Source organism: Balaenoptera acutorostrata, chromosome 6 (genome assembly GCF_949987535.1).
Source record: "Balaenoptera acutorostrata chromosome 6, mBalAcu1.1, whole genome shotgun sequence".
Lineage (NCBI taxonomy): Eukaryota > Metazoa > Chordata > Mammalia > Artiodactyla > Balaenopteridae > Balaenoptera > Balaenoptera acutorostrata.
Genome location: NC_080069.1, coordinates 113,827,246 through 113,840,275, shown reverse-complemented (window position 1 = coordinate 113,840,275; position 13,030 = coordinate 113,827,246). Strand labels below are relative to the sequence as shown.

The 13,030-nt window shown below is 53.0% G+C and overlaps 1 protein-coding gene across 9 annotated transcripts in view; it reads left to right on the top strand.

The window, feature by feature from the left end:
• DENND1A (DENN domain containing 1A) overlaps positions 1-13,030 on the top strand; it is a 537,868-nt gene that overhangs the window by 499,857 nt on the left and 24,981 nt on the right. For 6 of the 9 annotated variants that reach the window (XM_007194701.2, XM_007194702.2, XM_007194699.2 and 3 more), the window contains one exon: positions 10,206-10,262. The exons of the other annotated variants lie outside the window; for them this stretch is intronic. In XM_007194701.2, the coding sequence (XP_007194763.2) occupies positions 10,206-10,262 (57 nt within the window). The remainder of the gene's footprint in view (positions 1-10,205; positions 10,263-13,030) is intronic. 9 annotated transcript variants of the gene reach the window in all.

Here is a 13,030-nt window from a genome sequence, read left to right as displayed (position 1 = left end):
GCTGTGAAGGGCTGTGGCACATGAGTGGCTGGGCAGGTCTTTGCAGGGCTGGAAAAATGGGCTGCTTGTGGTGGGGTGAAATATGGGGTGGGTGGGCCAGGGACTGGGTCTCGAATGGCCTGCCGAGAACCGTCTGAAGGACATGACCAGCTCCCTGGGCTGCGGGTGGACTGGGGCGGGGGGAGCTGGTGGCAGGGAGAGCAGCACGGAAGCTGTCGTAATCACCAGACTCCCTTTCCGGAAGATGCTATACGATCCTATCCGTACTACTGCAAAATCGAGAGAAGATCTTTATTTTAATTTCCTAGTGGTAGTACTGCTTGGGGTGGACACCATTCCAGAGATGATAAATTAGCCTTGGTTTTGCTGAGCTGGCCCCAGCCCTTAAATGCACCGAGCAAACCCTCCCCAAGTCAGGACACAGGCCTGGTGAAATGTAGGCGGCTGCAAAGACAAACCTTTCTGTGTGGTCAGAATGGACTTAGCAAGACAAAAAACTCAGAGGATATTGGGGGGGAAGAACTCCCCAGGGAGAGGGAAGCGCCCCCATTCTCAAGGGGATAAGATTCAGCATCTTCCTTCTGCCGTTTGCGTATTGGGTCTGATGGAAGGAGTGTGGGCTTCTTTGGGGTCAGACTTACCTGGGTCTGCAGCCTGGTTCGGCCACCTGTTAGCAGTGAGGCGTGGGCAAGTCACTGAGCCATGCAGACTCAGTTTCTTCATCTGCCAAATGGGGATTTTACCTTCTCTGCAGGGTTGTTGGGTTCATTAGAGACCTTACAGGTAGAGCTTCTAGTACAGAACCTGGAACATAGCAAGTGCCTCAAAACAGCCCCCCTGCCTCTGTCAGGGGGGGATTCTCTCTCCCAACATCTGGAAGCCCCTCCTGGCATCCCCAACCTCCTGGGAATGTCACCCAGGCACCCTTGATGGCATCCCAGATGGCTGCCTCCATGTAGGTAGCAGTGAAGCCCCCGCGTCCTGTTTCTGTCTGGGCAGAGAATGGCACGCGTCAGCAAGGCTCCCTGCCCCTGCCCAGCCACGGCCCGCATCTGCTGCCTGACCTCGGGCCGCCAATGGGATGCCACCTATTCAGACCGAGCAGCTGCACCTGACTAAAAACAAAGGGCTCCCCTCCCCCGCCCCACTGCTGGCCCCCTCCCTCCCCCGCCTCTGTCCCCCAAGCGGCCTGGGGTCACCCGGCCCCCTCGCAGCCTTCCCTCACAGCTGCCTCGCTGCTTTTGTTCAGCATGTGAACTTCCCCATCAGCCGAGCTCCTTGCACGGGAAGTAATCAGGGATCTTGACAAGGCTTCAAACCACAAATGCCACTACAAATTAACCAGCACCACTACAAAATACTACTCCTGTCAACATCGGGGAAGAATGCACTGCTCTCAGGACCAGGAGGAGCCGCCTCTCAGCTCAGCTCTCACTCGCCGCAGAGTGCCGGGGCCCAGCAGAGAGAATGGCCTCGCAAGGTGACTTGTTGGGGCGGCTGAGTCCCCGGCAGCCCCTCTCCAGAGACGACAGCAGGTGCTACAGCTTTTCTTCGAGGGCCACCTTCAGCCCCCAGCACCCCTGCAGAGGGTGCCTCAGGACGGCGAGTTGCAGACACGTGGGAACCTCCCCCCGGAGTCCGACAACCAGCTTCCTAACGTATTGTGCGAATTGGGGCGGAGGGATTATGGCAGGGCTTCTATGCAGAGTTTTAGGACTGACTGAGATATACTGGGTAGCACCTGGCCCGTTGAGGGTACTCCAGGATGAGGCCCCTGCCAGCCTCCCTTTCCCATGAAGAAGCACCTTGTCATCGTGTACGAGCAGGATGGAAACTTCTTCCTCAGCTCTGATGCAGAGGTCCATCCTGTGCAGTGTCTTTCCATGAGCATCCCTCCCAGATTAGAGCCTGGAGCTGAGAGTTACCTCTGCGGATGCTGCAGGGCCCGAGGACCCCAGGGTCCCCTGTGGGGGCCCAGGGCCTGCCCAGTGCTGTTGGCACAGAGCGAGTGCTGTAGGACACCAGCGCTCAGTCTTCTCCAGCATCCTTGCTGACACTCTGAAGCGAAGGCAAGCATTTGATCCTCCCCAACAAGCAGGATCAGCTCTATCAAGTGTGGACGAGAGGATTCAAGATAATGACAGGAGTTGGGGGACAGGCGAGAGCTGTGCCCGAGTGAGCTGGTTGGGCATTTCAAAGGAGACACTCCACACAAATATAGCTTCAATACACTCCTTTTTGGAGGCCTATCAAAAGAAGCCCTCTTTTATTTTCATACCTTGCATAATAGCGGCTCTCCCTTCCCGAGGAGTAGAGGAGCCTTGCTCTCAGCCCAGAGGCCTTTTGTAAAGCCACAGAAAGCTTTGTCTTCCTCTCCCAACCAGGGCCATTTCATGCGCAGGTCAGAGCATTGATGTGGCTACTAGCCAGGAAGATTAACCAGGTGAACTCTTCCCTCGTTAAACAGTAACAGCGTTTAATTGTGAATTTTCTCTTTCACCCTCTCCATTCCTGGAAGCGTATCTGGTTGGGCACATCCCTGGCACAGAGAAGCCCCCAGCATCTACCCAGCCTCCCCTTTGGGGATGCCAGGGCCTCTTCCAGGTGAGCTAGATGGGAGTCTGACAGAAAAGGGACAGTTCAGAACACCATTCAGACCCAAAGGACCTGAGACCCCCTTTGAGGCTGACCTTGGAGGCCACCACCGTTCTCATGCCTCCAGCTGCCATGGGGCACGCCCCACCTTCTCTGGCCCTCAGAAAGGGTCACGGCGGGGGCTCTGGCTGCCACCTCAAGCAGGTTGCCTCCCCACCCCAAGCTTTGCACGCATAGACCTCGGCCTTCAATGAAGCTGCTTGATCCCTGAGGCCTCGGGCATCTCCGATCTTCTGCCCCCTTCCCCACACCACCGGTCCCCGCTTGGGGTCTGGCCTGTCCGCCCACTGACTTTGACATTTCACCTTCTGTGTGGCCTTAGGTAGCGCCTGTTTGCCCTCCCTGAGTCTGCTCTACCAGCTGTGAAAACGGGAGGCTGATTCTGACCTTAAAGGGATGTTAAAGGGATAGTCCAAGGTGTGTCCTCCATGGGGACTGAGGAAATCTGTGCACCGGTTCCCAAACAGCCGGCCCCTCCCAAATCCATCACAGGACTCCTGCCCCAGTGCGCAATTAACTTGAGACGAGCTCTTTGACCCTCTTCCGAAGGCCTGTCATCCACTGCTCGGTGTGACCCTGGGCAAGTCTTTGCCTCCCCTCATCTGTGAAATGGAATAATGACCCTCATTCCCGGGACAGCAAATGCGCTGGTTAGGTGTTAGAACACAGCGGGCCACCAGAGCTTCAGTTCTGCCCACCTCGCAGGCTGCCCCCGCTTCACTCTCTGCCCCAAGTCCACGCCTGGCAGTGAAGCATTTTCCACCCTGCAGCCCCGTGTAGGGCGCCCGCTCATCCATGCCACCCAGTTAATTAAGTTGATATTCCAACACGGCTTCCCCTCCTGACCTTTTGGAAACAATGTGTTTTGCTGCATCAACAAATTAACTGCAAATCAGATGCTGTCCTCATAAATGTGGGTTTCATATCCGATGAGCATACTCACCTGGCCCACACGGCTGACAGATACAAACGCCGAGGGTCAGGCAGAGACCGTCAGAGGCCAGAAGAGTTCCTCTCCTCTCTGGGACTTCCATGTCAATCACACTTTGGAGCTTACCCTCTCATGTTCACATCTCCCAGCAGTCACATGCCAGCTGGCGAGTTGACAACATGGAGGTCTGGGCAGGCCCCCTTGGCCGGAAGGGAGTGTCTGTCCTTAGGAGCCCACCCATCCTCCTCCCATCCATCTTTGACACCAAGGCCTCTGATATGTCCCTCCCTGCCTAAATCCCTCCCACTGCGCTCAGGAGGAAATCCACACTTCTTAGGCTGACGTTCAAGGCCTTGTATTATGTGACCCCACTCACCCACCCACCCACCAGCCGTTCCTCCTGGCCTGCCGCATCCTCATATTCACCCTCACTTGGTTTTGTTGGATCACTGGGGTTCCCATCTCATGCACCTAAATTCTGTACCACCCCCATCGGGTAGAAGAGCCCCTCCTTGGTACCTCCACAGACCTCAGCACCCCTCTTCCCACCTGTATTATAACCCCACCATCAGAGTGGGAGCCCTTTGAGGGCAGGACTGGGTCTTATTCACTGGTGTGCCCCTTGCCTGTACAAAGTATACTGCATTGTTTGTTGAATGAATCAACACGTGAATCTCCTTTGGAAAGCACTGGAAAGAGATGCTCAAATAAGGAGGGAAGGGGAGGATGTCAGTCATTCTCTCACCAGCCTTTTCTCTAAGGCAGAGATCTCTTTTTTTAATTTATTTATTTATTTATTTATTTATTTATGGCTGTGCTGGGTCTTTGTTTCTGTGCGAGGGCTTTCTCTAGTTGTGGCAAGCGGTCGCCACTCTTCATCGCGGTGCGCGGGCCTCTCACTATCGCGGCCTCTCTTGTTGCGGAGCACAGGCTCCAGACGCGCAGGCTCAGTAATTGTGGCTCACGGGCCCAGTTGCTCCGCGGCATGTGGGATCTTCCCAGACCAGGGCTCGAACCCATGTCCCCTACATTGACAGACAGATTCTCAACCACTGCGCCACCAGGGAAGCCCGGCACAGATCTCTTAACAACACCGTCCAACTTCGGAAGGGATAAGGGTTAGAAAAACCGAATCAGAAAGGATTCCAGATGACTTTGGAAGTTTTGGTTGACAAGGATAGCACAATGGACTAAGGATACCTGCTTGTTTTAGTGCCTGCTACTAGCTCTGTGACCTCATACTAGTCACTTAACCTCTCTGGGCCTCCTGTTTCTTGCCTCTATTGCAGGGAAATAACCCTCCTCTAACTTGCCTCACCAGGGAATGTGAGGCTCAAAGGAAAGAAGGGAAGTAGAAATGCTTTGAAAGGAAAACGCATCATGTAAATAGAAGAGATTAGTAAAATCCAGTCCCTTTCAACAGCGCCTTGCTCACAGCACACTGCCTTGAAAAACCAAGGTCCTCACATTCACAGGACTCTTCTGGGGAGACTGATGGGTTTAAGGGAAGGACAGAGGATTGGATGGTCTCGTTTCATCAGCAGATTGCCAGACCAGAGCCTCCCACAGCTGTAATGCACTCGTGTAGCACCCTCACACCAGTGCTTGTGACTCAGGAGTTATTTCCATTTTACAGAAGAGTTAACTGAGGCTTAGATTAAATAACTTGCCAAATGGCAGAGCCAGTATTGAACTCAACTAGAAAATGACAGAACCAAGACATGCACGTGAGTCTTTCCACCCAAAGTATGTTTCTTGGGGTTTTAGCCCAAATGCTCTTTGTACTCTAAGAAAGGTATTTTTCAGTGATGTGGGTCAAATTCCATTAGACCATACACTCCTTAAGGACAGACTGTGTCTTAGTCTCCTGAATCCCCAGGCCCTGGCCCCAGGTAGTTTTTCCATCACTATGCATGGGAGAGTGAATCTGCTTCCCGACTACACGTGACCTTCAGGAAGGCAGGTGCCAGCACCCCCATCCCTCCTGCCACAGCTCAGCTCAGGAAGTGCCAGATGAACTGTTGAACAGAACTCTTCTTAGCCAAAGATTGCCAAAGGCCCAGCCTTTTTGAACTCGCTTAAGAATCAGCAGTCAGTGTATCTAGGGTACTGAGGATCACATGTGACATGATTTCTCTGCAAAAGTGCCCAGACCTCTTGATTTCTCAGCTCCAAGGCTCTTCTGGTTTTGCCTCCTCTTCCTCCAGCAGTGGGAGGAGCCCTGGGTTGGCAGTCAGGCGGCCTGGGAGCAGGTCACTTTCCCCACCTCCAGTCTGTCTCCTTGTCCGTGGAAGGATAAGCTCCCGGCACCAGAGCCGTGGGAAGAGACAGACAAGCGCGCACTGGCCCTGGCCCTCAGGGAGTGTGGTCGAGGGTGGGGACCCCGGCTCACGGAAATGACTTTCACTGTGTCTGGCTGGCTCCGCAGTCGTGTCGGACCTCACCCTGTTACAGCCCCACATTCAGTTACTCCCTGATTCAGCTTGCCCAGCACTGGAGCCACGTTCTAGAAAACGGTATGTTGAGTTGATTCTCCCCTAGCTTCTCTCTTCACCCCCTCCTCCCGCCAAGTCACCACCACCCCACCTTATGGGCTGTTCTAACTGTCCCCAGAGTACTCAGCTCTCCCCAACCTGTGTCCCCCACTGTCATGCCACCCAGCATATTTGGGAAACTGCAACCACCATGACCCAACAGCCCTACTACTTCCTCCCCTCCAAGAAGCAGAAGCTTCTTAGCAGCACATCCACTGTGTGCCTTGCCCTGAGGGAGCTGCTGTGATATACCCGGCATCCCTGCAGTGGGTCCTCACGGCCACACTCAGGACATTTGTACCACGTTACCATTTCTTGGTGTCTATAAATTCCTCTGGTTTACTAGCTTCTAGGTTAGGTGTGGTCAAGAGGCTGCTTTCCTCCCACCGTTTATAAATTCAGTTGCAAAAGAACTAGCACTTCCTGATGACAATCAAAGCAAAATAATCACAGAATCTAGAGAACTAACATGTGTTGAGTTTCTACATGTGCCAGGAAGCTTCAGCCAAAAATCTTTGCTGAGCACCTATTTAGCCAGTACCATACTAGATAAACAGAGAAATGAGATGAGTGAGCTGATAATTACAACCTTTGTGCTGTGAATACATGGGGAGCAGAGCACCTGACCCAAGCTCCTCAGGGAAGGGCAGGGAGGGCCTTCTGGGGGAGGCAGTGCTTGAGCCAGACAGTGAAGGACAAATAAGAGGCACCAAGAGTGAGACAAAAGGAGATGCAAGGTGTTTCAAGAACACCTGAGGGACTCCCGTGGTGGCGCAGCGGTTAAGAATCCGCCTGCCAATGCAGGGGACATGGGTTCGAGCCCTGGTCCAGGAAGATCCTACATGCCGCAGAGCAACTAAGCCCGTGCACCACAACTACTGAGCCTGCGCTCTACAGCCCGCGAGCCACAACTACTGAGCCCACGCACCACAACTACTGAGGCCCGCACGCTCTAGGGCTCGTGTGCTGCAACTACTGAAGCCCTTGCGCCTAGAGCCCGTGCTCTGCAACAAGAGAAGCCACCACAGTGAGAAGCCCGCGCGCAGCAACGAAGACCCATTGCAGCCAAAAGTAAAAAAAAAATAAAAAATTTTAAAAAACACCTGAGCTTTCAGGGAGAGCAAGGGGCTGAGCGGGGCGGGGTTGGTGGGGGAGATGCACCAGAGATGAGATTGCAGAGGCTTATGGGTGGGGCCCAGAATCCGGAGGGCTTTGAGCACTTCAGTTAACATTTTCCAGGGGATATTAACAGATGTTATAGGGGAAGTGAGTCTATATTCAAATAAATGTGGGAAACAGGACTTTTACCAAAAAAAAAAAAAAAAAAAAGGAGTTAATAGTGTTTTGCCTGTTCACGGTAGGGTGTTTTATTGCAAGGGTTGGCAGTCTTTGCTGTGCTAACCAGCCTTGTGAATCCCCAAATGGAGCAAGACACAGCACTTCCCAGACTTGTCTGGCTGGGGAACCCCCTTTTCTTCTTTCATACAATGCATCTCCCAGGATGGTTTCTCAGAAGACACCTTGGGAGATGCCGGCCTTCCACTGAGATGCTTTAGGCTAGCAAATGACATAATTGGGCGTGTATTTTTTTAAGTCCACTCTAGAATAAGCATGGAAGATAGATTGGGAAGGGGAGAGGCTGGAGGCAAGGAAACCTGATAATGGTGATAGTTGCTGGCGTCTACAGGCTAAAGATCTTGGCGAGCATCTTCTCACTGAAACTTCCTAACAGCCCCCTTGGGTAGGTAGTGCCATTACCTGCATTTACAAATGAGGAAAGTAAGACTGGATGGTTAAATCTTGGGCTACAGGATGAGTGGAGGGATGGGGTTCAGTCTGAGATTGGCTGACCCCAGAGGTGACCTCCTGAACGCTGCCACCCCCGCCAGCAGGGACAGAAATGCAGGTCAGAGGTGACTAGCGGTGAGGGTTCTGGGGCTAGAGAAGGAGGTCACCCAGAAGCAGAGTGGCCGAGGACAAGGGAAGCTGAGGGTGATGGGGGAAGTGGGGGTGGTGTGTGAGAGTCGGGGGGTTGGGACGAGGGCAGCAGCCTATGCACTTGTGGGTGGCCATGCTCATCTCGTTGGGTGGCATCCTAACCCCAGATAGCCTCCAACTGAAGAAGGGTCACCGAGCACGGGTTGGCCTACACTCCTAACAGCACAGGATCTGGGAAGCCAGACTTTATTTCCATCCATATATGCTCTCGATGTGCCATGAGGGACCCCAATTCTCCACCAAGTCTGTCGGCCAGTTTTCTCCATAGGCCACTCTGACAGGCCCTGTGCTGACACCAGGGGTCCAGGGACGCCTGAAACATGGCCCCTCTCTCTGGGAGTCGGTTGTAGAGAATGAGTTCTGAGGCAAGTTTACTACCTGGAGGACCACTCCAACCAAGCGAAGCTCTGAAGTGCTGTCCACGAGAAACCTAACGGGAGCCACACATGCAAGTCACATATGGAATTCCAAATGTTTTAGTAACTGCATTAAAAAAGTAAAAAGAAACAGATGAGATTAATTTTAATAATATATTTAACTGAAATATCCAAAACATTTTCATTTCAACATATAATCAATATAAAAAATTATTGAGATATTTTACATTCTCTTTTCAAACTAAGTCTCTGAAATCCAGCGTGCATTTTACACTTACAGCGCATCTTATTTTGGACTCGCCACGTGTGGCCATTGGCTCCTGTAGTGGGCGGTGCAGGTCTGGACTTTGTGGCGTACTGATGGACCTCTGTGAACCGTGAGGTTGATGGAGGAACCAACTGGAAGCCTCCCAGGGCTCACCGAGTGTCCGTGACCTTGATCTAGTGTGGACCTTTACTCTCCTTACTCTGTCTGCCCATCCGCCCCACTGTCCAGGGCATCTAGGTGGGCAGGCCATTGACAGAACAAAGCTTGACTTTCGAGATAAAGGGTTTGAGGAGCGAGCTAAGAGGTCTGTGCTCTATTGATTTTTTTTTTTTTTTTTTTTTTTTAAAGGATTTTCTTATTTATTTATTTATTTATTTATTTATTTTTGGCTGTGTTGGGTCTTCGGTTCGTGCGAGGGCTTTCTCCAGTTGCGGCAAGCGGGGGCCACTCTTCATCGCGGTGCGGGGACCGCTCTTCATCGCGGTGCGCGGGCCTTTCTCTATCGCGGCCCCTCCCGCTGCGGGGCACAGGCTCCAGACGCGCAGGCTCAGCAGCTGTGGCTCACGGGCCCAGCTGCTCCGTGGCATGTGGGATCTTCCCAGACCAGGGCTCGAACCCGTGTCCCCTGCATTAGCAGGCAGATTCTCAACCACTGCGCCACCAGGGAAGCCCGCTCTATTGATTTTTATTCAAGTCCTGAGTTCAAAAATCAAGCATCTTGTGCAAATTTTATTTGTTCATCAGACATTTACTGAGCAGATATTTTTTCCCGAGGCACAGGGATGAATCCCTTAAGGAAATGAACATTTGAAGGAGAATGGGGGGTGGGGAGGGGAAGATACGTGGTGGTAGTGAGCGGTAAGTCAGAGCACTGAAGGCAGCATCTGACCTGGGCGAATTCTTGAAGGACAAGTAAAGGTTTGCCAGGCAGATCAGGATGAGGTTGGTCATTCCACCTGCTGGGCAGGCAGGAAGCAGGCATGAGAGCCTCAGGCCATTCGAGGGTCTGCTGGTGAGCACAGGTTGGGAGGGGTCTGGGTGGGGCACGGCAGAACCCAGGTCTTGGAGAATTTGGAATGCCAGCCCAGGGCCTTGTTGAACTGTGGCCCCAGGACAGGCGGGGACAGCAGAGGTCTCGAAGCTGGGGTGTGGCAGGGTCACATTGCATTTTAGAAGATTCCCCCTTGGCCTGTGTGGAGAATGGCTGAGGAGATCCAGGTGGGAGCCCTGTTGGGAGGTGATTACAGTGATCCAGGCTCGAAGTGGAGAGGAGGGCCTCAGACATGGGATGTGCAGGAGCTGGTGACCAGCCGAGGGAGCAGGAGGCGTCGAGGATGGCCCTTGGGCTCCCGCTTGGGCGGCTGAATGCTTGGAGCCGTGTGTGGAAATGCATCAAACCATCTTCGTGTGTACTGATTCCTTAAGTTTCCGCTTTAATGCAGCCACAGAGACTCCATCCCACTCGCCCGCCGCCTCCCAAGATACAGCGCTCGAGGCCCGTGAGTAGCCGGTGGTACTACCCTCCCGCCTAACACTGCCTGAGCCATCTCCCCGCCTGACTAAACCTCGGGGGTCTGAACTCAGCTGCCTTGCCAAAGAAAACCATGAAGTGGGTTATTCAGCTTCCCTCTGTGTGGCATGTCCCTGGACTTGCATTTTCTGGGCTTCTCTCTCCTTTTTCTGAATCAGTTTGGTGACTCGCAGGTCAGAGCTGTAGGCAGCAGGGTCGCCGTGTGGTGTGCTTGCCGTGCATCGTTTGAGCGCATCTCCTGGGTTGAGCCACGTTGCTAGCCAATGAGCTTTAAGGCTGCAGCTGCCTCTTCCTCACAAAGGAAGCAGAAATCTGGCAGCAGGGGTCTGTTCCGCCAGATCTCGGTTTGCAGATGCATTTGATATCCCTTCCTGGGGGGTGGAGGCTACGCCCAGAGAATATTGAGCCAGCTCAGATGGAGACCGGGTTGCCTCATCTCCTGGGCCTCACGTGGGGCTCCACCTTCCCAAGCGAAGCTCCAAGTAAGGGCAGAAAAGCAGGATGAGATGTGATAAACCCACCAACACCTGGGATTGGGTGGGCGAGGGAAAGAGACCCATCCGTGTTTTCTCAAGAGAAATACCTTGGGAACATATGGAGTGTGGGTCCCATGTTTAGCATCGGTGAAGTCCTTTTTCTTGTGGGCCAGACTTTGGTCATGCTGAGAGGCCTGATAACTTCAGCAGGTTCCCTTAAAGTGGGAAGGAAACTTGCCGGGACCATTGAGTGAGGGCTGTTTACCAAGAGAAGAGTCTCTCTGTTTCTTGTTCAAAGCGGCCACCACTCTTGCAGTCAAGCAAAAGCAGCCCTCAGAGTTCCCCACGAACCCGAGTCCCAGCCCTTCCCGCCCTCCCCACTGCGGTGTCCGCATCCATCTCGAAAGGTGTGGCGGCCCAGGGGTGCAGGTGACTAGGCTGAACTGCATCTGTTTCTCTTTTTTTTTAATTTAAGAGTTTATTTGAGCAAAAATTGATTCAAATCGGGCAGCACCAAACCGGAAGTGGTTAGGAGCGCTCTCGAACTGTGTCTGTTTTGAATCCTAGGCGCACGTACCCAGCATCGGTTGGGTGGCCGCTCTCTGCGTGGATATTGGAAAGTTCTGTGGCACTGTTTCCCTTCCCTTCCCTACCACATGCGGGAGTTAGAGGGCTGGGGTGGAGGCGGCCGTGACACTGCAGTTCCAACCACGTGTGACAGATCCATCCTGTACCCCAGTCAAACCGTGATCAGCACTGCTGTCGAGGGGCTGGAATGTTTCTGCTCACCAGAAGGAAGTCACAAACGGCAAAAAGAAACCACTTTGGGGGACAGGAAGCCAACTTCTGGGTCAAAGCTTGTGTGATTTAGTGAGAATTTCAGTACAGTCATTAGCAACATGGCTTTGGGGAGTAGACAGAGCCAGGCTTAAGACCAAAGTTGTGTGACTCTGGGCAGGTCCTGAAGCTCTCTGAGCCTCTCTCCCCTCTCTCTAATACACCCTCATTCATGGAGGATTTTGTGAGCATGATATAGATGACATTTGTAAAGCACCTAGCACAGTGCCTGGCACACAGTAGCAGTTCTTACTCTACTTAACAGGTTTCTAAATCTTACAGCTTCTAAGGAATGACCCAGTTTCTTAATAACCATCATTCACCTAGGATTTTCATAGTCGGCAAATCATTCTTGGCCACCTCAACCCAGCTGAGCCTCACAGTAACTCTATGAAGTAGGCATTGCCTCCACCTGTTTTAGAGATGAGAAAACCAAAGCCCAGTAACTTAACCCAAGTCCCTCAACTACACAAAGGGGTCACCAGCCTCTAGAACCCATGGTCTTTTCAGCATACCAAGCTCCCCAGACCCTTCATCTCCATTTCCACAGAGTACAAAGGGCTGGGGCAGAGCCTTCAGGTGAGAAAAAATTCATCAGCAGCCGGCTGGGCTTCCTGTGGAATCTCTACGGCAGTGTTAGATCCTGGCAGGCATGCAGAGGTGAGGAGAACTGACATTTACTGAGCACCTTTTGTGTGCCTAGACTGTGCTCCTTTGTCCTTACAACAGCCTGGAGGAGGCAGATGCTGTTTCCCCAAATGGCAGCTGAGACCACAGAGATGATAAGAGGCCACGCTGGCCTTTGAGCCCAGGCCTGCCTCTCTGCCCTGCCTCTCCCCACTCCTCACCAAGCAGCCTCTCCCAAGCCAAAGTCATCCAGAGGGTAGCTCTCAGAAGTCCTTGGAGAGACCTAGGATCCAAGACAGTGAGGGAATCTCTTAGAAAGTGTGATCCAGGGCAGGATTGCTCCCCTTGGAAGAACTCAGGTACTGGAGACAGCTACTGTGGGCTCCACGTTGTGTCACCAGTGTGGGGACTCGTACACAGATTGGGGGGTGAGGGGGCTGGAATTCAGCCACATCCATTGGCGACTGAGGACTTGGGAAGGCAAATATTGCCCTGAGCAAAGCCTGAGCAGCAGCTGCCTCTGCCACCGCCCTGGTGCAGGAGGTGACCAGCCCGGCACACGGGGCTGCACCCGCCTTGGGTTATGAGACTTTGAAGAGGCAGGTACCTAGCAGAACTGATTCTCCTGGACCTGGAAGTCAGAGAGGCCTGTCCTGGTTTGAATCACAGCTTGGACACTTCTTGACTGTGTGATGTTAGGGCAGATGCATACCTTCTCTGAGGCTTAGTTTCATAATCTGTAGAATGGCTTGCTACACCTACCTGGTGGGGTATGAGGTCATATATGTGTAGCACC